This window comes from Chiloscyllium plagiosum, unplaced genomic scaffold, assembly GCF_037043375.1.
Source record: "Chiloscyllium plagiosum isolate Xiang-an unplaced genomic scaffold, Cpla_swu_hap1 HiC_scaffold_21, whole genome shotgun sequence".
NCBI classification, from domain to species: domain Eukaryota; kingdom Metazoa; phylum Chordata; class Chondrichthyes; order Orectolobiformes; family Hemiscylliidae; genus Chiloscyllium; species Chiloscyllium plagiosum.
The window spans coordinates 28,300,701-28,327,739 of NW_028270159.1; the positions used below are offsets into that span (position 1 = coordinate 28,300,701).

Sequence of the window (27,039 nt, forward strand, 5' to 3'; positions counted from 1 at the left end):
AGTTTACTTGAGTTGATACCTTATCGCTTCAATAAAAATTCAATGTAATTATGTGAAATTGCAGTGAGAACAACCAGAATCCATTTTTAAAAAAAAATAGCAACAAGCATAGGTCATTTAGTCCCTTGAGCTTGTTCCATCAATTAAAATGATCTTATCTGATTTCCAGCCCAATTCCACATGCTTTGCACATAACGCCTAATAACTGTGGTTAACACAATTTTAAACCTCAGCAATAAACTTAGCTGTTGATGCAGCAATGTTGTGTTTCCGGAATTCTGAATTTCTACCACCCTTGTATCAAGGGTACCCTCGTTTCACATTTGAAAGTTTAAAACAAGCCCTATACTCAAGTCCATAACAAGACTACTTACCCCACTATTATCAAATCACCTCAAATTTCTACAATCCAAGGAATATTTCCTTGTTTGCGTAATCTCTTCTTACAATATATCCTTTAGAGGGCTGGCAGCATTGTGGCAAATTTATACTGTGCACCACCCAGGGCCAATATACTTTCCTAAGGATAGTGCCAGTATGCTCTCAGTATTCAAGCTGTGTTTTAACCAAGGACTTGTGATTAATACACAATTGCATTTTATGCCTCTAGATATAAAGCCAGGTAGTGCATTGGCATTTTTGCTTTTCTGTATCTGCTCATGTCATTTTACGTCACCTGTATACCTGTAGCTTGTTTCACAAACAGCTTTAAAGTCCTACAAATCTAGAGGATCTCAACATCCAGATATTATAATTTATGAAATTAAGTCAAAATTGAAAGCCATTTCAAGATCTGCAGCATTCTGAAAGTGCCCTCAGTTGTCCTCACATTTACTCTCATTCTATCCACATCTGTGACAATACTGTCCAACTTTATATCATTAGCAAATACATGTGTGGCTTTCTATCCCATCACCTAAATCACTAAGTACAGAACAATTGAGGCCACAATACAGACCTTTGAGACACCACTACCCACGTTGTTTCAATAATTTCCTGCCCTTAATCCCTACTGTTTCATTCCATTCAGGCCATTTCCTAAGGAGGTAAATAATATGCCTTCAAATCCATGAAATTAAAATTTAGTTAACAGTCTCATGACTTTATAGGAACACGTTTCCTTCTTTGATTACATGAGAAATACTAATGGAAGGTATTTTCTACTCTCAACATTTCCATATTAGCTATTTATTGACCGGGCATTCATGACCTTTCTAACTTCAGAAGAAAGTATGACATTATACAAGGATCTTTAAAAAAAAAGGAGGCACTGATTTTAATAAGCAAGACTTTGTGAAAACTGATCTTTCTTGTTCAACTACTGTTTCGCAAAATGAATGACGACATTTTATCCTGTAGATAAAACTGAATTGTTGTAATTTATTGATTGCACCAATTATAAAGCATCTAAACTTTCAATGCCAGAATCAGAAACAAAGTGAACAAGAAGCATACCTTAAACAAAAAAACTAACTGCGGCCCAAGAGCAGATTTTCTTTTTTGTTATTTAGGTGATGTTTCAACTCTGTCTAACACACATTGGGAATGGCTACAAAATAGTTAGACACACCAAGTTAGCAATTCAGAATGATCTTCTAAATGAACCATAGTTGCTTTCAATTTTGTGTTAATTTCTCAAATTATAATATCTGAATGTTGAGGTCCTCTAGAATTACAGGACTTTAAAGCTGTTTGTGAAATAAGCTTAAACCCACACTCTGGGACTCAGTAACCGGAAGATGCTAGGTTCACAGGTAATATTCTAAACAAAGATCCATTTGAAAAAGAAAACAAATCATGAGTAAAATACCATCACTGACAAGTATTTAGAATTTTGCAACACAAGACTTTTCAGCCCACTGTGGCTATGCTGGAACTATTTCAAGTACCTTCTGATGTTTTAGTGAAAGTTAACTTATCCTGATTAACATTCAAGTGATGTGGCAGATATTAAACTAACAGATTGAAATAACTGAAGGAAAGGGTTAACTTAACCTACAACATGGGAGATAAATGCTAATTTGCTGCAGGGGATAAATTGATTTTTGTACATCTTATTACTCAATCTACCAGTTAGTAGTCTGAGATTTCAAAATAAGATCAAAATATTAATTTAGCAAATCAATTATGACATAGTAACAATAAAGTGAAATAAATGCAACTGTTTCACAAACAGACAGGTTTTCCTGTAGAATTATGAAACTAAATTGGAGACTAGCAGTAAGACGCTTCCACGTATGAATGTGAATGCTGAAGTAAAGTTAAAACTGTTTGAATTATAACATTACTAACATAGTTTAACAAGATAATCCATGACAGGATTCTTGAACCAATGCAACGCCTGTTGTATAATAACAAATACAGAAGGCAAAATATTTGAATTTGAATTGGTAAGTTGTTGCTGCCTTTTTGAAAAAAAGCAATAGTAATAAACTAAAAGTTGGCAAAGAAGAATATGGCAAAAGAACAGGCAAGTACTTAAGGCAGGAGGCAAAACAATCTACCAGTGACCAGACTGGGTAATACAGAGTGGATGGATTTCTTTTGTATTTTCTATACATATACAATTGTAAGGCGAGATAGGATGACTCTTGATATTTTACAAGAGGAAGTTAGGTATGTACAAAAGGGAGAAAGGATTAGAATGTTAAGGTGAAATGAAATAAAGTCAGATTAGGATTGTATGCAGAACAAACACTGGCATATGCTTGTTGGGCTAACTGACTTCAGTTTAGAGAGCAAAAAACATCTTCAGAATTAAATTTTACATAACCTCAATGCCCTTATTGAAAAGTATTCAACTGTAACACATTTTTGTCATGTAAAAATATACTGATGTACTGATTTATTTTCATTTTGGATCCTTTATGGAGTGAGGGGAGGACTAAGAAATTCATCAATTTAAATATCAATTGAGAACATCAATTTAAAATGTCTACTTTGCATCATAAGCTTGACTTATAACAGCAATATTAATACAAGATCCTGAGAAACCTGTGGCAGAGCAAAGCCAATTTCTACACTGTGTGCAGTAGCATGAATGTGTAGATGCAACTTCAAATCTGACCAGGACTTGGCAAATTCTCAATTAAATAATTTTTTTTCCAACAGTTCTTCAATCTAAAATATATCTGCCACAGAACACTTAGTTTTATTGCTATGCAGTTTTTTTAAAAAAAGTGAACATTTTGAATTGTACAAAAGCAGTAAATGTCCAATTCTAAATGCTTTGTGCGCAGCTTTGCTCGTTACAGCAACATCTGCTACTTCACAGCCAATTATCTCAGCTGACTTTTCAGTTAGCCAATGAAACAACTAACTCTTTCTTACAAAAATTGCCATTTTAGAAGATGCAATCAGAACCTCAGTGTTAACAAGATGTAATACACTCAATACCTGGGCTTACAAGCTAGGATATACATTGCTTTAATTTTAAGTGGGCATAATTTAGCACAGGTAGGAAAGTTACATAAAATATTTATGCACATGCAGTCAGAGGCTTGACTGATTTTGAAGCTGAAATAAGAGTAGCTTTAAATGTGAACCATTGAGATTGGCTAATGACTGCACTTCAGACACTTTAGTTACTTAGAGTTAACCTGTATGCAGGTGATAGCATCCTTTACACCCTACAGATTTGGGCGGCACGGTAGCACAGTGGTTAGCACTGCTGCCTCACAGCGCCTGAGACCCGGGTTCAATTCCCACCTCAGGCGACTGACTGTGTGGAGTGTGCACATTCTCCCCGTGTCTGCGTGGGTTTCCTCCGGGTGCTCCGGTTTCCTCCCACAGTCCAAAGATGTGCAGGGTCAGGTGAATTGGCCATACTAAATTGCCCGTAGTGTTAGGTAAGGGGTAAATGTAGGGGTATGGGTGGGTTTCACTTTGGCGGGTCGGTGTGGACTTGTTGGGCCGAAGGGCCTGTTTCCACACTAATGTAATGTAATCTAATCTAATCTAATCTAATTTACAGAGTTCGGGACTGGTCATGTCTGGCATCACCTGAAAAAAACTGGAGTCTTAGCATATGGAACAAGTACCTGATAAATGAATTTAATAATGTATTTTTCATACCTTGGCAAGTGTGAACTGCATGGATATTAAATAATTAGTGTAAACTGACAAGATTGGATCTTAACTGATTGCATATTTCGCTACTTGCATTACAGAATCAAATGTTCTTTATCAGGATGAACTGCAATATCTAAGTTGAAACTCAGTTCGCAGCACACAAGACATTAAAATTTAACTTCCTAACAATATATCGATATTCCAGTTACTGATGAATTAAACAATGTTTTTTAGAAAGGAGAACAGTAACTTCAGTCTTTAGTTCAGTTAAAAGGCTACAGAGTTTACACTTACATTATCCAAATCTTTCCTGAGTGCGATCTTGCTAGTAACCAGTTCATGTGCAAGGTCATCATTTTCCTGTTCCAATCTCATATTTGCTTCCTGTAGACGCCTGTTCTCACGCTGGAGGACAGCAGACAGTTCAATGATGATGTAAAAATAACAGACTAAAAATATACTTTTCTAACTTGACTCTCTCTAAATAAACTGCACTCTTTAGTCTTCATAGATCATTGTTCAACTACAGATACACGACATCCTAACCTTAATATTTTAACAAGTCCAGTCCATAAATGTGTTGAAACAAACTGCTTTTTCAGATTTGGCACAATCTCTGAATAGAGCTGAAGAACTATTTATTTCCATGCGAAAGATTAAACATGCTGTTCTGCTCAAAATACATTTGAGCTTCAGCAGTGATTTATTTCATTGTATAGAAACACAAAACAGGTGCAGGACTAGACCATTCAGCCCTTTGAACCTGCTCCACCACTCATTATGATCATGCTGATCATCCAACTCAATAGCCTGTTCCGGTTTTTTCTCCATATCCATTTTTTAGTCCCAAATGCTATGTCTGACAATGGCTCAGTGGTTAGCACTGCTGCCTCACAGAAATGAGAGTTCGATTTCAGTCTTGGGTGACTGCCTATGTGGAATTTGCACATTTTCCCCGTGACCACTGGGTGTTCTGGTTTCCTCTCTCAGTCTAAAGATGTGCAGTTTAGGTGGGTTGGCTATGCTAAATTGTTCCATAGCATCCAGGAACATGCAAGTTAAGTGGATTAGCAATAGTAAATACAAGGTTACTGAATAGGGTGGGATGTTCTTCAGAGGGTCAGTGTAGACTTGATGGGCCAAATGGCTTCTTTTGGCACCAGAAAAATCTGTTCTGTGAACCCCTTTTTAAAATTTTGGCCTTGACTGCTTTCTATGGTTGCAAGTTCCATAGGCTCACCATTCTCCGGGTGAAGACATTTCTCATCTTGGTTCTAAATAGTTTAGCCCATTTCCTTAGATTGCGACGACCCTGACATCGGGAATGTTCTTCCTGTATCTACCCAGTGTAGTTCTGTTAGAACTTGAGGTTTCTATGAGACCCCTCCTTAATTTTCTAAGCTCCAGTGAATATAATCCTGACTGATTAACCTCTCCTTGTATTCAGCTTCATTATCCCAGGGATCAGTTTGGTATCAATAGGCAAGGAAATGAAATGCACAGGATACTTAAGTATTTCCTAAAATTGCAAGGGTTGGGATTAGCAGCCTCTGGAATACGAGACGTGACATTTGACGCAAAGACATTTGCTGAATAAATAAAGTTTGATATGAAACAAAAGGAGAGAATAATTGCTTCTCTCAAGGCTGTTAGGTGATTAATATTCATGTTTGGCACTTCCTACAATTTGAACACCACAAGACTTCAAAGTAGTAATATCAAGGCAAGTGTGACGATACTCTGGCTTTAAGGAGGTGTATTTCGTCCTGTTTTTCTTTATGAAAGGTTAGAGACAGAGGTTATGAGTGGCCTGCTTCAAGCCAATAAAGTAGAACAGCTTGAGGCGCCTTGGGTTTTTTGTTTAAAACAGAAGTTGGAAGAACAGCAGCAGCCTGAATCAGTGAGGTCTGACAGAACCTGGATTTTAGTTTCAGCTTTCAGTAGCTGTCAGGGTTGCAAAAGCTGCTACGTCTTTCTTCTTCTTTGCTCCAACAATCTGGGGTTCTCTTCCTGCTGCTAAAATTGCATTTGAGACAATCTATTTTACTGAATTTGCCTTTGCTGAGGGTGTGTTTATGGATTGTTACAATATTGAAACAGTTGCTGTTTAGTAAATAATCCATCATTGTTAAGTTTTCCTAAAGAGTTAAGTTATTCCAATCCTTCTTTATTTTGTCTGAATTTAAACTATATAGTGTATGAATAAACTGTTTTTTGCTTCAAGCCTAGTAGTTTGGGCAATTGAATTGTATCCGGAATGCAACACATGGCACTTGCATTTAAAATAAGAAAAAGTTAGGGTCTAGGCCGTCTCCTCAACCTGTATTGAGGGGGTTTGATCTGGCCGTAACACACAAAACATCTTTCTTGTTCTGAATTCAGAAATGCTTTAAATTACTGTAGAAGTAATATTGTCTCCGTTTGTTCCATCTAATATTTATAATCCCAGTGCTAAACTTAAAGCATTGCTAACTGGCCTTGAAGAAAATGACCAAGGCTAAAACATATTAGAGCCATGCCCTAAGTAGCAGAAAAAACAAAACTTGCAGCAAGTAGCTTAATTGATCCTACCACTGCTATATTGTCTAAAGAGGTTTTACTGCTGTTGGCCACTGTGGATCTTTCAAATCTCTGGGGATTATAGCAGCGCTCAAAGAGAATATGTGATTTAAAAGTTCCCCCAGTGACTTTTGAAATAACTAATGTATATAAATGTGGCAACTTTTCCAGGTGAAGTGAAAACTGGAGCTGGAGAACTCATTTGCTACACTAATCTGACTAGTCAAAAGAAATATTAACTTAATACTTTGAAGCAATAATCGATTTAATGACAATTTATACATTCAAGCACAGATATTATGGTTTTAGATACCACGGATTGTTTCATACCTCAAATCTTTCAACAGGATCTTCCTGTTGAGCCTGTTGTTCCCGCATTACCAAGTACTCCTTTTCGTATTTCTTAAGCTTTTTCTGACTGATCTGTGCATTTGAACAGTAAGGAAAATCTTGTGACTAAACAATCAGTAGATTCATTTTTTAAGTTTATATTTTTGTAATAAATTAAATCACCATTAGACAAACAAGTTACTTAATTAAAGTAGTAAGTTCTCAGCAGTGGACACCTATATTTAAAAATGTGTTGATTCTAATTAGTGATCAATACATTTATTTCGAAACAAAGTTGCAAGTTGTTTGATTGATGGCTCAGAGGTGCACCAAAGAAAAACATACGACAAGTAGATTAAATCCCTAATCTGCATTCAGTTCAACACTGATTCCAGATTTCCTTTCCCAGCAATGTCAAATGGGGGTAAACAAAATATGAGCTAGGTAGAGGTCTCATCTGGGAACCTCCACACGGATACTGAAACCGTACATAAATATCGAGACACATTCTGACAGGCTTCCATATTCAAATGGATCATTGGCACTCAATCTCGGCTAAGTTTTACAGTAAGCAAAGATATCACCACAAATTAGGCTTGACTCAGCAATACAGCCAAAGGGAAGGTAGGGTGAAATGTGGGGCACATTGAAATAAACGAAAAATCCTTTTCTGATGTGAATGCAACAGTGACCACTTTGCAATTGCAACAGCAGTGAGATAAAAGACCAAAAAACCTCAAATAATGTTAAAGCAATCATAACAAATTCGTAATCTCAAATAAAGCAACTTCAAGAAGAAAATCTACAAAATACCGTGATTTTTAAAAACAATTTTTATCTATTTTTATAAAATTTAGATCTGTACTGAATGGTGACTGGTAGTACTCATATCTAGTCCACACATTTTTCAGAATAATTCAGCATTTTATCACACTGCCAAACAGAATTATTTGAAAAAAAATCAAATTAATTTCTAGTAAAAACCTTCAAGTCTAGTTAAGTCCTGGCCTATTTTTTGACAGAATACTGGCATTAATGAAATGTTTACTTGATTACCTTCATACTGCAGGCCAGCTCCATCAGCTTTTTAGCATTTTCTTCTGAGCGATACCTTTTAGGAAGCTGAACACGGAAAAACTTCAGGGCCCCTTCAAAATCTGTTAATAGAAGATCATCTTTTGAAGTCTGCAAAATAAATTTTAACAGATGTCAGTGCTATCTGAACAAGTCCGTGGAATTGACAACCACCATTCAATAAAATCTTGGCATACACGGTTTCCTGCTCACTGTTGGAAAAGATCAAGACATTTCCAACCAGTTGCTCAGATCACCACCCTCGTACTAATCAGACTCTTCCCATTAAATCAGGCCATCCTCACGTGAGCTGAAACACTGAGCATGACTATTCTGAAAGAATACAAAACAGCATTTACTGGGTAATCAGCCCAAATATCTCAGCCAGTTTGTGCATAAAATAGAAGGAAGCAGTATTTTCAGAATAATACAAGCAAAATAAATTGAATTATTCCAAAGATCTTGCTCATTGGTGAAATCTAAAAACTCTTTCTGAAATAGTAGATGCATATGAGCGTTCAATGTGCAATTCTGCTCTTGTTCATCGGAGATGCAACTAAGGTATATTTGATTCAACATTATTCAAAAGTTCATCTCAATAATAATGGTATCTTGTATATAGATTGATCCTGATATAATTAATAACAGTTTATATGCAAATTAAACTTTACACATTCACAAATTGTTAATCTTACTTTAGTGCTGCTTTCAATAACCATGCTCCAACTTTTGGTGTAGCTACACAATGACAACTATAAACCTCATTTAAACTATTTTGTGAATATTCAAGAGAAATTATGACACTTACCTTCAGTAAAGCAAGTGCAACATTGAAGATAACACTTATCCCCTTGAAAAAATGTTACAAAAGTTTAGGTAAGCTTATGCAAGAAAACATTTAACTTTTTCAATTTAATTTTTTCACACACTAAACAAGCACATCTACACAACTGATTTTAAAAAAATGTTAACCATCTCTTGTTAACTTATGATTTAATTTTAAACTCACAGGATCTCAAGACATATCTGACATTGTTTAATTAAGTGCAACCAAACCTCCATTTTTATTTAACAGACAATGCATTTTTGTTTTGCTGAAAGTTTAAGACTGACAGACTGATGAGAACAAAACAGCACAATGGTTCACTGTTAGGCCAGAGTGGAACTACAGCAACGATTTTGAGAAGGAGGCCTTAAGCTCAAGCATTCCCGTTTGCATTGTTTAATTCGCCAATTGGCATATTCAGTGTTACAGACAACACTTGTTAAATTCAACCAGATGTAGAATCATGAGTCTGCAGGTCACAGTTTCCACTGGATTGCTTGTTCAAAATGGTGAGACATTCCCAGTGTATTAAAATACATTTCTCAAGATCTAAGCTTTTCTGAGAAAATGACTTTTGTTGAATTCATCACAACACATGATTAACATAGCCAAATGTGTGTTTTGTATTCAACTGTTATTTTGGGGAGCAAAAACATGATTGAAAAATAGTCAATATTATTAAAACAACATTATACTTTTAACAATTTTGGTATTTCAAACAGACAAAATAAATGACCTCCCATAATTTACTGTAACTACTTACACACTAGCTGCACCAGTTTTAAAGCAAAATAATAGTGTTTAAATTAGGAATTTGCAAGTTATTTACTTTTAAGATGAACATAGAAAAATACAGCGCAGTACAGGCCCTTTGGCCCTCGATGTTGCGCCGATCCAAGCCCACCTAACCTACACTAGCCCACTATCCTCCATATGCCTATCTAATGCCCGTTTAAATGCCCATAAAGAGGGAGAGTCTACCACTGCTACTGGCAGGGCATTCCATGAACTCACGACTCGCTGAGTAAAGAATCTACCCCTAACATCTGTCCTATACCTACCACCCCTTAATTTAAAGCTATGCCCCCTCGTAATAGCTGACTCCATACGTGGAAAAAGGTTCTCATGGTCAACCCTATCTAAACCCCTAATCATCTTGTACACCTCTATCAAGTCACCTCTAAACCTTCTTTTCTCTAATGAAAACAGCCCCAACTGCCTCAGCCTTTCTTCATACGATCTTGCTACCATACCAGGCAACATCCTGGTAAACCTCCTCTGCACCCGTTCCAGTGCCTCCACATCCTTCCTACAGTATGGCAACCAAAACAGCACACAATACTCCAGATGCGGCCGCACCAGAGTCTTATACAACTGCAACATGACCTCAGGGCTCCGGAACTCAATTCCTCTACCAATAAAAGCCAGTACGCCATATGCCTTCTTCACCGCACTATTTACCTGGGTGGCAACTTTCAGAGATCTGTGTACATGGACACCAAGATCCCTCTGCTCATCCACACTACCAAGTATCCGACCATTAGCCCAGTACCCCATCTTTTTGTTATTCTTCCCAAAGTGAATCACCTCACACTTAGCTACATTGAACTCCATTTGCCACCTTTCTGCCCAGCTCTGCAACTTATCTATATCCCGCTGTAACCTGACACATCCTTCCTCACTGTCAACAACTCCACCGACTTTCGTATCATCCGCAAACTTGCTCACCCAATCTTCTAGCCCCTCCTCCAGGTCATTTATAAAAATGACAAACAGCAATGGTCCCAAAACAGATCCTTGCGGTGATTGTGTGTTAGAAACAATTTGCAGTAGGTCATTCAGTCCTTTGAGCTGCTCTGCCATTCCACATGACCTTGGCTAAATGTCCAACTCAGACCCTGTTCCCACTTTCCCCTTAGATTCTTTGAATCCTTTACTCATAAGAATTATACCCAACTCCTCGAAAACATTCCATGTCATGGTCTAAATTGTTTCCTGGCAGAGAATTCCACAGAGTCACTCCTCTCTAGATGAAGAAACAGCCTAATTTGTATGCTGAGATTGTGACCCCTGGTTCTGGTCTCCACAAACATCATCTCTCTAAGTTTACCTTACTCCTGCTGGAGTTTATCGACTTCGGAGAGATTCCTGTCATTCTTCTAAAATGTAGTTACAGTTGGTAAAGTATGGGTCACTTTGTACACAAAGTCTCTGATCCAAACACACAAGACTTTATTATAATGGTTTAAATCTATATTCATAATTGCATACAACACTGGCCTTAAAGCTGACTTTTTAAAAAAATGAACAAAATGTCAAGATAGATAACATTCTGCCAATTTTACTTCTGCCATATCAACTTAACTAATGGGCCAATTATATCTTGAATTTTGCTAATCTTCTTGTGAAAATCTGAACTAAAGTAAGGTTGAATATTCTTTTCTGATCTTTGCTCTCAGTTTATCCTCTTTATAGTTGTAATAATTCTTATTACTCTAACATCATTGTTCAGCATTACACCCTAAACTAAACTGATCAGCAATATTCTAAAATCTCAAAAAAAAGTCTGTTGATTCATTGTCCTCACCACGTTTCTTACATTGTATTTTTTTTTTGTTCACCCAAACTGTCTTGCCATCTTGTTTGCTGACAAAGCAATTGTGAAGTAATAAGACCATAAAACAAAAGAGTGGAAGCAAGGCCATTCGGCCCATCGAGTCCACTCTACCATTTAATCCTGGTTAATGGACATTTCAACTCAATTTACCCGCACTTTCCCCATAGCCCTTAATTCCTTGCGAGATCAAGAATTTATCAATCTCTGCCTTGAAGACATTTAATGTCCCGGCCTCCACTGCGCTCCATGGCATTGAATTCCACAGGCCCACCATTCTCTGGCTGAAGAAATGTCTCCTCATTTCCATGCTAAATTGACCCCCTCTAATTCTAAGGCTGTGCTCAAGGGTCCTATCTCTCCACCTAACGGAAACAATTTCCCAGCATCCACCCTTTCTAAGTCGTGCATTATCTTGTAAGTTTTTATGAGATCTCCCCTCAACCTTCTAAACTCTAATGAGTACAATCCCAGGATCTCATCCATTCATCTTATGTTAGGCCTACCATTTCGGGGATCATCTGTGTGAATCTCTGCTGGACATGCTCCAGTACCAGTATGTCCTGCCTGAGGTGTGGGGCCAAAATTGGAAACAGTATTCTAAATGGAGCTTAATTAGAGCTTTATGAAGTCTCAGAACCACACCACTGCTTTTATATTCCAAACCTCTTGACATAAATGACAACATTACATTTGCTTTCGTAATCACGGACTCAACCTGTAAGTCAGCCCTTAGAGAATCCTGGACTAGCACTCCCAGATCCCTTTGTACTTTGGCTTTATGGATTTTCTCACCGTTTAGGAAATAGTCCGTCCCTGTATTTTTTTTTCCAAAGTGCAAGACCTCGCACTTGCTCACATTGACTTTCATCAGCCATTTCCTGGACAACTCTCCTAAACTGTCTAAATCCTTCCGCAGCCTCCCCACCTCCTCAGAACTACTTGTCTGTTCGCCTAACGTCGTATCATCAGCGAACTTCACCAGAATGACCCCGGCCCTTCATCCAGATCAGTAATATATAAAGTGAACAGTAATATATAAAGTAAACCCTGCAGGACACCACTTGTCACCGGCTGCCATTCAGAAAAAGAACCTTTTATCCCAACTCTCTGCCTTCTATCAGACAGCCAATCCTCAATCCATGCAGTAGCTCACCTCGAAAACAGTGGGCCCTCACCTTACTCAGCCTCCCATGAGGCACCTTATGGAAGTTTAGATAGATGACTCCACTGGGTTTCCCTAGTCTAACCTACCTGTTACCCCTTTAAAGAATTCTAACAGGCTTGTCAGGCAGGACCTCCCCTTACTAAATCCATGCTGACTTGTTCTAATCTGACCCTACACTACCAAGAATTTAGAAATCTCATCCTGAACAATGGATTCTAGAATTTTACCTACAACCGACATTAGACTAATCGGCCTATAATATCCCATCTTTTGTCTTGATCCTTTCTTGAACAAGGGGGGTTACAACAGCAATTTTCCAATCATCTGGGACTTTCCCTGACCACAGTGATTTTTGAAAGATCACAACCAACACCTCCACTATTCCCCCAGCTACCTTCCTCAGAACTTTAGGATGTAGCCCATTGGGGCCAGGAGATATATCAATTTTTAGACCGTTCAGCTTTTCTAGCAATTTCTCTCTTTTGTAATGGCTACTATACTCAACTCTGCCCCCGACTCTCCTTAATGATTGGAATATTACTCGTGTCTTCCACTGTGAAGACTGACACAGCATTTATTAAGTTCTTCGGCTATTTCCTTATCTGCCAGCACTAGCCTTCCAGCATCAATTTGGCAACTGATTCAAAACGTTCCAGGATATTGAGGAGACTAAATTTGTCAAGACTTTCTTTTCTTCTCCATAAGTTACAGGCCATTTTTAGTTTCAGTCAGAGAAATCTATTAATTCCACTTCCTTTTTTTAAAAACCTGTACATCCAAATGCAGCAACGTTATTTAACAAGACAGCTTGAGCATCTTGGTTTGAGGGGGGATAGGAAATAATGTTTCTAGTTCTTGATCACTGTCCAGCAATTCCTGTGGACACGTGGTCCTCATCATGCTCAGCTTCATTCCTTTCTGTAGTTAAATAGCTGCTAAAACAGAAAGCTCACAAATGAAAACTACGACTTAGATAAGCCAATGAAGGGTTAACAAAGAGTCAGGAGTCTTCAAAGGAGTAAGAATTGAGAAGAAAATTAAGTGCTGAATCCACTTTTTCTACCACCAAAGTATAGCAGATACCTTTAGATTGCTTATAAACGTTACTACTGAACATTGAATTTACAGCTGTCCTAGTTGTATGTTTGGTTATTCCTTCAGTTCTACTTTGCAATTCCTCAATTTGAAAATCCTCAATACCCACATTCAAATGTTTGTACTTTTAATAGCAGAATTGCATTGCTATCTTTTGTCACTGCTTTGGTTACATTGCAGAATCCCAATGATTGCAGTTCGGAGATTTGTCTTATGTTCCATATGTCCTGCAAATTATTATTTGGGTGGCCTGATCAGGATTAGTTAATGCTCATCAAGATGGTTAGAAGGTAGAAACAGCAAATTAGAAAGAATTCAGTCCTAGAACCATCTAAATAATCAAGTGAATTTTAAATTTACAATGCTTTTCACAAACTCAGGATTTTTTTTTAAAATGCACACGGATCAGCACTAACATGAACTTTAAAACTGGTTCGAGGGAAATTGGTATTGACTTTCAAAGCAAACTAATATGTCTCAAGGGATCATCAACACCAAAAAAATGATAACTATATAATAAAACTTATAACAGAAAAACCCATTCAGTACATATTTCGATAACAAAGTGTCACCCCATAACATTTACAGTACATACTGCAATGCTCAAACCATTATTCAATAGCAAAGTATCGCACTGACTGTTTACATCAATGCTGAAATCCTGGATCCAGCCTCAAATTAAATCTCTTTCTATTACCCTATCATGGAATTTGGTCCTGCAAAACTTACTAGAAAAGTCAAGTGAACTTGAAAAAGTACACAATTTAATGATTGTCAAGCATAAATGAAAGAGGTAGTTTTCAACAGTAGTACAATCCTTAGGACTAGTTTCCAAAGTCATATTTTAGTTGCTAACTGCTCGGATAAATAAACCTTTGCTAAAAATGAATCCATCAACAATGAACCTTCAGCTAAGGAATATCAACCCTGCAATACAATCATTGGAATTCCAGATGCCGAAAAATTTAAACATATTTATAATCCAGAAGAAGCCTTTCTGATAGAAGTTAAAAATGTCAAACAAAATATCACAGTTTAAATAAATCTTGTGATTAAATGCATGCTGTTTAGTACAGCGATACAGATACAAAGACCTGTATTTCAGGAGCATCTCTGGTCATTCTGAATTGTCCTTAACAGCACCACCATGTGGTTAACATGCGTTAAAGTACAATAATTTTCATAATGAAATAGCAGCTTGATGAGGAATTATTCTATAGTGTCCCTTACTGCATTCTTTTTTTGCTGTACTTTAGAAAAGAAATACTGCATCTGCATGGTTTCAAAAATAGAGAAACAATCTACTGGCACTTTTCAGTCTTTGCAACATGTGATTGTGCTAACTTCTAAACCTTTGAACATATTGTGTGTCACAAGAATTGATGGTGGGTCTGTTATTTACATGAATGATTTGGATGTGAACATAGGAGTTATGGTTAATAAGTTTCGATATAACATCAAAACTAGAGATGTAGTGGACAGCAAAGAAGATTACCTCAGAGTTCAACGGAATCTTGATCAGATAGGTCAGTGAGTTGAGGAGTGGCAAGTGGGGTTTAATTTAGATAAATGTGAGGTGTTACATTTTGGAAAAACAATTCACGGCAGGATTTACACACTTAATGGTAGGGCTCTGGGGAGTGTTGCTGAATAGAGATGTTCATAGTTCCTTGAAAGTGGAGTCACAGGTGGACAGGATAGTGAAGGCAGCGTTTGGGTATGCTTGCTTTTATTGGTCAGTGCACTGAATACAGGAGTTGGGAGGTCATGTTGGGGCTGTATATGATATTGGTTAAGCCACTTTTGGAAAACCGCATTCAATTCTGGTCTCTCCACTACGGGAAGCATGTTGTGAAACTTGAAAGGGTTCAGAAAAGAATTACAAGGATGTTACCAGGGTTGGAGGGTTTGAGCTACAGGGCTGGCATAAATAGGCTGGGCTATTTTTGGGTGAATAACCAAGGACTTTTCCATTGGGTGGGGGGTGGGGGAGAAACAGTCTAGAACTAGAGGGCATAGGTTTGGAGGTGAGAGGTGAAAGATTTAAGAGGGACTTAAGGAGCAACCTTTTCACACAGAGGATGGTGTGTGCATGAAGTGAGCTGTCAGAGGAAGTGGAGAAGGCAGTTACAATTACAACATTTAAAAAGGCATCTGGATGGATATATGATTCAGAAGTGTTGAGGAGGATATGGGCTAAATGCTGGAAAAAATGGGACTAACTTAATTTAAGATATTTGGTTGGCAAGGACGAGTTGGACTGAAAGGTCTGTTTCCATGCAGTACAGCTCTATGACTCTGTATAGGGTGATTGCTTCACATTGAGGGCTGCTCAACGGTTCAGCCATACGATGATCATAGGACGTAAGACCAAAACCTGAGTATTCAGTCCAGAGTTTGCTTCACCATTCAATTAGGTCATGGATGATTTGATAATCTACAATTCCACTTTCCTGCTTTCCTCTTCTCTTTCCACTCCCCATTCCCTTACTGATTAAAAAAACCTATCGCGACCTTGAATATACTGAACAAAGCAGCCTTTACAGCCCTGTAGGGTAAAGCGTTCCACAGTTCCCAGCCTTCATAGAAGGAATTCCTCCTCATCTCTTTCCTAAATGGGTGAGATCTTATTCAGATTTTTACCCTCTGATCTTAGACCCTCCTACAAAGGGAAACCATTTTTCGACATCTACCTTGTCAAGTCCCTAAGAATCTTTATTTTCAAACACTGTCTACTCAACCTCTCCTCATAAGACAGTCCCTCCATGCCTGGGATTATCTTATCAAACCTTCTGTGGATTGTCTCCAAAGTCAGTACATCTTTTCTTTATATAAGGGCCCCAAATATTGTTCACAATATTCCAGCTGTTATCTGAGTAGTGCCTTGTAGAGTTTCAAAAAGACTACTTCTCCATTCAGTTTAAATGAATAGCCTGAATTTGTAAACTAGTTTTTGATTTTTTTCTCCTAAAGACTCTGCTGTGGTTTTCTGCAGTCTTTCTCCACTTAAATCTCATTCAGCTCCCCTGTTTTCCTTGCCAAAGTGTGTAATCTTACATTTGTTCAAATTGCATTCCATCTGCTAAATTTTTGCCCACTCACTTAACCTGCCTATATCTTTCTGCAGACTGCATTTTTTTTTCACTATTTGCTTTCCCACTTATTTTTGTTCCATATGTAAACTTGGCTATTGTACATTCATTTTTCTCATCCAAGTCATGAAAATACTAAATAGTTGTGGCCCCACCACAGATCCCTGTGATACTACATTTGTTTGCTATCCTGAAAATGTTCCCTGTATCCCAACTGTCTTCTAATAGTTAGCCAATCTTCCATCCATGCTCATGAACTACCTCCAACGTGTGAGGTACCTCATCAACATCTTATGAAAATCCTAATACATCATGTCTCCTGCTTCCCCTTTATCTGTCCTGATTGTTACCTAATCAAAGTCGTCTAACGGGGATGCCTTTTAAATGTTTTAATTGTACCATTTCCTATGGCAGCTCATTCCATACTTGCACCACCCTCTGCATGAAGTTGGCCTTTCCCCTTATACCTATGCTCTCTAATTCTGGATCCCACCTATCTAAGGAAAAAAACCTTATCTATTTATGCTATCCATGCCCCTCATGATTTTACAAACCTCTATAAGGTCACCATGTAGCCTCCAACACTTCACGGAAACAGCCCCAGCTTATTCAGTCGCTTCCTACAGTTCAAACTCTCCAACCCTGGCTACATCCTTAGAAATCTTTTCTGAACCTTTTCTAGAAAGTTTTAGAAGGATATGGGACAAGTGCTGCAAATGGGATTAGACTAATTTAGGATATTTGGTCAGCATGGACGAGTTGGACAGAAGGATCTGTCTCCATGATGTACATCTCTATGACTATGTCTTTGCTGTGAGGCATGAATTATTTTCTTAAACATCTGCCAAATATCAACTCTCCTTGTTGCTAAACTCTTTTTCCCAGTTCACTCTAGCTATATTTCCTTTGTAATGACCCTGATTTAAATTGAGCACAGTTAATTCTGACCCAAGTTCCTTCCTCTCAAATCAAATCCTAGGTTACAATATCAAGCTCTTCCAGTACAGTTACAACAATGTGGAAAATTGCCCAGGTATGCCCTGTACACAAAAAGCAGGACAAATCCAACATGGCCAATTACCGCCCAATCAGTCTACTCTCTATCATCAGTAGAGTGATGGAAGGGGTCTTCAATAGTGCTATCAAGTGTCACCCAATTTGGGTTGCGCCAGGGCCACTCAGCTCCTGATCTCGTTACAGCTTTGGTTCAAAAATGGACTAAAGAGCTGAATTCCAGATGTGAGGAGAGAGTGACAGCCCTTGACATCAAGGCCACATTTGACAGAGCATGGCATCAAGGAGCCCTGGCAAAACTGGAATCAACGGGTATCGATGGCAAACACTCCACTGCTTAGAGTCATAGCTGGCACAAAGGAAGATGGTTGTGATTGTGGAGGGTCAGTCATCTCAGCTCCAGGATATCTCTGCAGGAATCCCTCAGGGTAGTGTCCTAGGCCCAACAATCTTCAGCTGATTCATCAATGACCTTCCCTCTGTCATAAGCGGGGACGCTCCCCAATGATTGCACAGTGTTCAGCACTATTTGCCACTCCTCATACACTGAAGTAGTCCGTGCTCAAATGCAACAAGATTTGGACAATATCCAGGCTTGGGCCAACAAGTGGCAAATAACAATCGCACCACACAAATGCCAGACAATGACCATCACCAATAAGAGACACTCTAACCACCGCCCCTTGACATTCAACAGTATTACCATCACTGAATTCCCCACTGTCAACATCCTTGGGGTTCCCATTGACCAGAAGCTCAACTAGACTCACCACATAAACACAGTGGCTACAAGAGCAAGTCAGAGACCAGGGATACTGCGGCGAGTACTCTCCTCCTGACACCCCAAAGTCTATCCTCCATCTACAAAGGTAGAAATCAGGAGTGTGAAGGAATATTCCCCACTTGCCTGGATGGGTGCAACTCCAACAACACTCAAGAAGCTTGACACCATCCAGGACAAAGCAACCCATTTGATTGGCACCACATCTACAAACATTAAATCCCTCCATCACCAGTGCTCAGTCGCAGCAGAGTGTACAATCTACAAGATGCACTGCAGAAATTCACCAAAGATCCTTAGACAGCATCTTCAAAACCCATGACCACTTCCATCTAGAAGGACAAGGGCAGCAGGTACTTGGGAACTCCATCACCTGCAAGTGCCCCTCCAAACCACTTGGAAATATATTGCCGTTCCTTCACAGTCATTGGGTCAAAATCCTGGAATTTCCTCTCTACTGGCATTGTGGGCCAACCCACAGCAAGTAGCCTGCAGTGATTCAAGGCAGCAACTCACTACCACCTTCCTAAGGGCATATAGGGATGGGCAATCAATGCTGGCCAGCCAGCGATGCCCAAGTCTCACAAACGAATGAAAAATAATAAATAAAATGGTCACTATTTATGGTTTACCGACAGAAAAGGTCAAGAGAACTTTGCCAACATTTTCACAAAAGAAATTTTGGATGTTGACAGAATTTTGGAGGTGGTAAGTGGTTTGAAGTATGTTATCGCTACAATTCTCAACCTGTGTTGCATGCATGTTCCTTAATTATTCTTTGAACAAACATTACATAGAACATAGAACATAGAAGAATACAGCGCAGTACAGGCCCTTTGGCCCTCGATGTTGCGCCGATCCAAGCCCACCTAACCTATACTAACCCACTATCCTCCATATACCTATCCAATGCCCGCTTAAATGCCCATAAAGAGGGAGAGTCCACCACTGCTGCTGGCAGGGCATTCCATGAACTTACGACTCGCTGAGTGAAGAACCTACCCCTAACTTCAGTCCTATATCTACCCCCCCTTAATTTAAAGCTATGCCCCCTTGTAATACCCGACTCCATACGCGGGAAAAGGTTCACACTGTCAACCCTATCTAACCCCCTAATCATCTTGTACACCTCAATCAAGTCACCCCTAAACCTTCTTTTCTCTAATGAAAACAGCCCCAAGTGTCTCAGTCTATCCTCATACGATCTTCCTTCCATACCAGGCAACATCCTGGTAAACCTCCTCTGCACCCGTTCCAGTGCCTCCACATCCTTCCTATAGTATGGCGACCAAAACTGCACACAATATTCCAGATGCGGCCGCACCAGAGTTTATACAACTGCATCATGACCTCAGGGCTCCGGAACTCAATTCCTCTACCAATAAAAGCCAGTACGCCATATGCCTTCCTCACCGCACTATTTACCTGGGTGGCAACTTTCAGAGATCTGTGTACATGGACACCAAGATCTCTCTGCTCATCCACACTACCAAGTATCCGACCATTAGCCCAGTACCCCATCTTTTTGTTATTCTTCCCAAAGTGAATCACCTCACATTTAGCTACATTGAATTCCATTTGCCACCTTTCTGCCCAGCTCTGCAGCTTCTCTATATCCTGCTGTAATCTGCCACATCCTTCCTCACTGTCAACAACTCCTCCGACTTTCGTATCATCCGCAAACTTGCTCACCCAACCTTCTAACCCCTCTTCCAGGTCATTTATAAAAATGACAAACAGCAATGGTCCCAAAACAGATCCTTGCGGAACACCGCTAGTGACGGCACTCCATGAAGAAACTTTGCCATCAACTACTACCCTCTGTCTTCTTCCATCCAGCCAATTCCTAATCCAAACCTCCAACTCACCCTCAATGCCACATCTCCGTATTTTCTGCAGTAGCCTACCATGGGGAACCTTATCAAACGCCTTACTAAAATCCATATATACCACATCTACCGCTTTCCCCTCATCAACCTCCTTCGTCACCTTTTCAAAGAATTCAATAAGGTTTGTGAGGCACGACCTGCCCTTCACAAAACCATGCTGACTATCCTTGATCACATTATTCCTATCCAGATGTGCATAAATCCTATCCCTTACAATTCTCTCTAAGACTTTGCCCACAACAGAAGTGAGACTCACCGGCCTATAGTTACTAGGGTTATCCCTACTCCCCTTTTTGAACAAGGGAACCACATTTGCTATCCTCCAGTCTTCTGGCACTACTCCTGTAGACAAAGAGGACATAAAAATCAAGGCCAATGGCTCTGCAATCTCCTCCCTTGCTTCCCAGAGAATCCTAGGATAAATGCCATCAGGCCCAGGGGACTTATCTATTTTTATCTATTGTTTTGGGACAACCAAATTTGAATCTTCCTCAAACATGAAAGTAACAATTTCCCTGCTCGATGCAACCTTTCGCTTCCTCGGTCAGTACTGGACTGCACTACTTCGTCTTCTGTCATTTCCTGTTTTTCTCAAATTAGTTTTTTTTTCCTGGTAGTAGCCAATCAGTATCTCCAAAAGAAGAAATTAGTATTTGGCTCAAGAGTAATTATTCTTAATTTCCCTTGCTGTACTTGGGAAGGATGTGACTGATAGGACACATATAGAGGATCTGAACCACACCTCCCAGAAGTTACAAAGATTGACTGTCTATTTGAACTACCATTTAAGGCCAGAATTAGTCACCATATGGGGAGAATCACCTGTAGCTAGTTCAGTGCCATTCAATTACACGACACAAATGGGGTACTTTCACTAACTGAGTTGTCACACTAAATCAGTCTCAATTATCTAGGTGGTCACAGTGAGATCCTAATGTGTGCTTTTAAAAACCCATCGCAGACATGAAAGGAGGAGAAAGTGAGGACTGCAGATGCTGAGATCACAATCAAGAGTGTGGCGCTGGAAAAGCACATCAGGTCAGGCAGCATGCGAAGAGCAGGCGAACCAATGTTTCGGGCATAAGCCCTTCAACAGGAATCCTGCTCCTCGGATGTTGCCAGACAAGGAAGGAAGGAAAAGGATAAAAGCTGGAAATTAAAATGAAACCAAAAATGAAAGAAGCAGCAAAACCCTTATTAATATTCTTGTGTAAACTTAATATTAATCCCCTTTAAGATTTTTACAATTTTATCATTGTTAAATTAAATTTGATATTTTATGGATACAATTACTTTCCCTATAAAAATACACTCACCTCACAGAGCAGCAGATCAATAATGTGAAAGACCATATAGAGTGGGAACTTAGCAGTGAACAAAGTCAGAAACCATTGAGAAGCATACATATGTGCTTCAAGACTGATGTTTAAGAAGTGGTTGTACAAATCTGGGATGTACTCCTGAAAGTAAAAACAACATTTATTAGAAGCAGAATAGAAGTTCTTGCCCTCAGATACTGCACAGCCATTCTTGAAGTAAAGGTACACTCATTTCACCAACTCAATTAAATAAAAGAATAGTCAATTCTTTTACAATGCACTGGTTGTATTCTTATACAACCCTGTGTTATAGAAAAATCATGCTTTAGAAACAGTGCTTAAAGTGCTAGCGATGTGAGCGCGTTACAGCCAACACGTTTTAAAAGTTTGCGCTTTAGAAACAGTGTCACCAATTCATCAATTGTTTGTAGTGAATTCGCAACAAAAGACGTGTTGTAGGAGAATGACCTGTACTGAAATTACTGTCTTTTGATGGCCCTTCCTAGCTATAATACAAGTAGCTTATTTTTAGTACAAGTCACTTGACAGTAAAGTTGTCACAGATGCATATTAATAAAAACAATGTACCAACAACTTCAGGGTGCCTCCCCCCCCAGAGGTTTCTACAACAAATGCAGCATTTTTGCAATGTAATAAATCTAAGAAAATACAATAGCCAATTTATTCACAGCAATATTCCACAAACAGCAACAGGGCAAAAACTAAGTTATTTGCTTTTAGTGTACAAGATAAGAAGCACAGAGCATTACAGTAATAAACGTAAATGCCAAATTATGATGGAAAAATAATAAGTTGCAGAATTTTAAACTAATAACAGGAAATGAAATTAGGAAGTGATCACAAAAACTAATCAAAACAAAATTCTGTCAAAATTTGTCAAGTTGAATTAAGGGGTAGATTGAAGATCCTCAGAATCATAAGAGACAATACGCAGGAACCACTCAAGTTTCTAAAGAAACACCTAGTTATCAGTTGTTAACTTGAGAATTGGTAAGAGTTTTCATCTCTATTTAAAAATATGAGCAGAACTAGAATTCAGATTTGCTTTTTCAATTTTGTATGAATTTCTGGAAACTGTTTTTTGGTTAAGGTTGAGTTATAGAACAAGTCATTTTGTAGTCAAATACCTCCAATTTCAAATACACAATAGATCCATTACGCTGGGCCTATTATGTGCTTAGCCTTGGCATGATCACTCCTGCTGAGTGGTGTATTGGCATGAGAACCAAAAGTCTATTAAATTATTATGCAATTGAAATGTATTAAAAACAGTGAAGAGTTTAGGCAGTTGAGTCAAAAACCAAATGGAACTGATTCTGCTTTGTTTTGATGATGATACTGGATTCAGAATAACATGTATTATAAAAATTTGACATTTAGGCAATGAAAACTCAAGGTGATCACCTTATTCACCAACATTTTAGTATTAGTATCTTAGAGTCATAGAGTCAGAGATGTACAGCATGGAAACAGACCCTTCGGCCCAACCCGTCCATGCCGACCAGATATCCCAACCAATCTAGTCCCACCTGCCAGCACCCGGCCCATATCCCTCCAAACCCTTCCTATTCATATACCCATCCAAATGCCTCTTAAGTGTTGCAATTGTACCGGCCTCCATCACATCCTCTGGCAGCTCATTCCATACACATATCACCCTCTGCGTGAAAAAGTTGCCCTTTAGGTCTTTTATATCTTTCCCCTCTCACCCTAAACCTATGCCCTCTAGTTCTGGACTCCCCGACCCCAGGGAAAAAACTTTGTCTATTTATCCTATCCATGCCCCTCATCATTTTGTAAACCTCTATAAGGTCACCCCTCAGCCTCCGACGCTCCAGGGAAAACAGCCCCAGCCAATTCAGCCTCTCCCTGTAGCTCAGATCCTCCAACCCTGGCAACATCCTTGTAAATCGTTTCTGAACTCTCAAGGTTCACAACATCTTTCCAATAGGAAGGAGACCAGAATTGCACACAATATTCCAAACTGTGGCCTAACCAATGTCCTGTACAGCTGCAACATGACCTACCAACTCCTGTACTCAATACTCTGACCAATAAAGGAAAGCATACCAAATGCCTTCTTCACTAGCCTATCAATCCACTTTCAAGGAGCTATGAACCTGCACTCCAAGATCCCTTTGTTCAGCAACACTCTCTAGGACCTTAAGTGTATAAGTCCTGCTAAGATTTGCTTTCCCAAAATGCAGCACCTCGCATTTATCTGAATTAAACTCCATCTGCCACTTCTCAGCCCATTGGCCCATCTGGTCCAAATCCTGTTGTAATCTGAGGTAACCCTCTTCGCAGTCCACTACACCTCCAATTTTGGTGTCATCTGCAAATTACTAACTGTACCTCTTATGCTCACATCCAAATCATTTATGTAAATGATTACATCTTGAAATTATGTACTTAATATCAAGGAATGCCAAAAATGAATGGCACTCACATATATAGAATTCTAAAAAGTGTTTCTTTTAGCATTGACACTTCACCCAAAATCTCGAGTTTTTAAAAAATATAGTGGACCACTGGGTTACTTTGTGATGTTCCCTATTGACAAAGTTCATATACCTATTCAGATTTACAGATCTGCTTTTCCAGAAAGAAAAACTTGCTTTGCAGTTATTTTGGTGTCACTTGAAACTTCTTCTCAAAGAGGTAGGTCTGTTGTAACTTTTTAGATCAAAACACAATACTCTGTTTAAATAACCAGGTCAAATCTATTCATGTATTGAATAAAATAAACTATTTGTATGGAAAATTTTTCACGGCAGTAGAACAGTGACTGGAAATTTGGGTTTCTGGAAAATGAGATAGAAATAGATATGTGAAATTGACACCAATGTTACTTAATCTACTAATGGCACTTGCATAACATTCTAAGATTCATCCTTTGTTAAGTAACACTACAAATTCAGGTTCCAAGGAAGCAATAAGCAGAAACGTAATCCATTTGCACTACATGTGAAATCCAATAATTATTGTATGACAATGTTAAGCAAATAAAAGCATTAGTGACTGGCTTGATTTCCATGGGTGAAGCTAGGTACAGAAATCATTAACGTTACATCTTATGCTAATTAGCTATAGCTTCAGCAAACACTTCAGTTTCAAGCTCAAAATGACTGCTCTCAAACATGATTGTGGCGTGGGTTTTGCTCAGTTTTCATTGCCCCAATGCTACATCTACCAACGTTGACTGTGAAAAGATTCCATCAGTTTTAATGAACTTATTCCCATGTTGTTCTGAATCTACTTTGTAAAAATGCCACACTAAAACAAAAGCTACACTGACCAGGGTTCTCCCAACCAGTCCGACTGAATATCGTAGTATGAACTGTACCTTACCACACCATAACTACTGTTTAGGTTTTTTTTTGTAATTACCTGCATCAGTCTTTCCAGCTGATAGAATTTGCAATGCAAGTCTTCAAAGTTTTGTTTAAAAAGTTCCCTGAGTCCATAGTCAAACATAATTTTGACCAGAACACTAAATGCTTGCTCTTCAGGCATCTGAAAGGATATAAATGAAAACTTAAGTCATTAAAAAGTTACTTATAATAAGTTTCTTTGGTAGAATACTTTGCACAGCTCAAAAAATTCAATAGTAAGCATAATATACATCAATAATCCAATTCCACTTGGATGCTTTTTATTCGACATACAAGAAAGTAAGATGGGTGGTGTGTTGACCAGAAAGAATTTCTGCAGAAATGGTCAAGTTATTCAAGTAGTATTTGAAATGTAATACAAGGAAGGTGCTTCTAAATCACCATCTTAAAACAGTATAGCTGGAAAATCCTTTTTGAAAACGGATGTTTGGAAACAGGCATTTCTATAAATTTTAAAACTGCAGATTTAACAGCTGATTTTTCAGTCATGCATCTTTTGCTGCACAGTTGTCCAAAAAGGCCTTCTGGTTAAGAATGAGCTGTCTATGGAAATTTACTTCAATGTGGCAACATGTAAAACTTGAACATTTTAAAATGATTGCACAGCAATGTTATGCATAAATCTTAAGCTGTTTAATGCACCAGATTATTAACAAACCGCTCTAAACAGTCACTGATAAATGCTGCCAGATGTGCTAAATTTCTCCAGCAATTCCTGTTATTGTTATCAACAAACTTGAACTGCTTTAAAGTGTCATCCTAACATCGTTCCAACTTCCTTTTAAGACAGAATTGCACAAGGAATGCAAAGTTTTATAAAAATAACTTATAACAAACATTTAGTGACCTTAATAAATTTAGCGGAATTGAAAAACCTGCATGCAGTACAAAATATTTCCGTAAGATGGCACTTCACACAATCATTTCAAGCCATTATAGATAACAGTTTCAAGTATAATATGTCTTCTCAAAATAATGCACTCACATGCAAGAGTAGTACTGCAGCAAGAAAGGACTGGCCTTGACAGTAACCAATCTCTTCATCATAAACGGAATACGCCTGAAAAAAAATTCAACTCGAGAGTCCTTTAACACTTAATGGTACAAAATCTATACAAAATTAATCTTCAACAGTCATCTACCAGCACAGAAATTAAATATTGCTGAAGCCATTTTGTTAAAGCTGCTTGTCTTGCACTCGAGGATTTGCAAGAATATCAGTTTAAAAAGAAATGCACATTTATACTGTACAAGAAAATTGTTAATTAAAGCTCATTTTCTGATTTCAAGATGACTTAACATGATAGCTGAAAGGTAATTGTGTATTTTAATTCTGTAATTATAGTTTTAGAAAAATAAACTTACATAAAAATCTCTAAACAAAACAAACATAATGGAGGATGATTAATGACAGGAAAAGAGGGGAGGAATTTTTGGGGTATTTTCAGCTTGTCACACTGACTGGAAGATAGTCAAAAGGATTGGTGCTGGATATCAGTGAATCACAAGCCAAATCACTCTCTTTTTGTTTGGGGGTGGGGGCGCAGTGGTGTGGCATAGTGCACATGTGCGCACGCTGGTGATGGTAGTAGTGGGGAGAACATGGGGTGCCATTTTTGTCTCAATATTTAAGGAACAATATCGAGGCAGTCCCCAGGTTGCAAATGGGTTCTATTCTGGAGTCTGATCGCAAGTTGATTTGTAGTCAGACAACATTGAAGGACAACGTAAAGCAGTCATTTCTAAATACAGCAAACATGCATAAGTTGAGTCTTTAAAATTACACCACTG

At 38.5% G+C, this 27,039-nt stretch overlaps 1 protein-coding gene across 1 annotated transcript in view; it reads right to left on the minus strand.

The window, feature by feature from the left end:
- The window catches only part of rabgap1 (RAB GTPase activating protein 1), a 196,353-nt gene that overhangs the window by 14,424 nt on the left and 154,890 nt on the right, over positions 1–27,039 (minus strand). Inside the window, exons 15-21 of the mRNA XM_043720124.2 lie at positions 26,234–26,308; positions 25,244–25,369; positions 21,830–21,973; positions 8,843–8,884; positions 8,017–8,145; positions 6,961–7,053; positions 4,366–4,476 (exon numbers count right to left, since the gene is read on the minus strand). Of these exons, the coding sequence (XP_043576059.2) occupies positions 4,366–4,476; positions 6,961–7,053; positions 8,017–8,145; positions 8,843–8,884; positions 21,830–21,973; positions 25,244–25,369; positions 26,234–26,308 (720 nt within the window). The remainder of the gene's footprint in view (positions 1–4,365; positions 4,477–6,960; positions 7,054–8,016; positions 8,146–8,842; positions 8,885–21,829; positions 21,974–25,243; positions 25,370–26,233; positions 26,309–27,039) is intronic.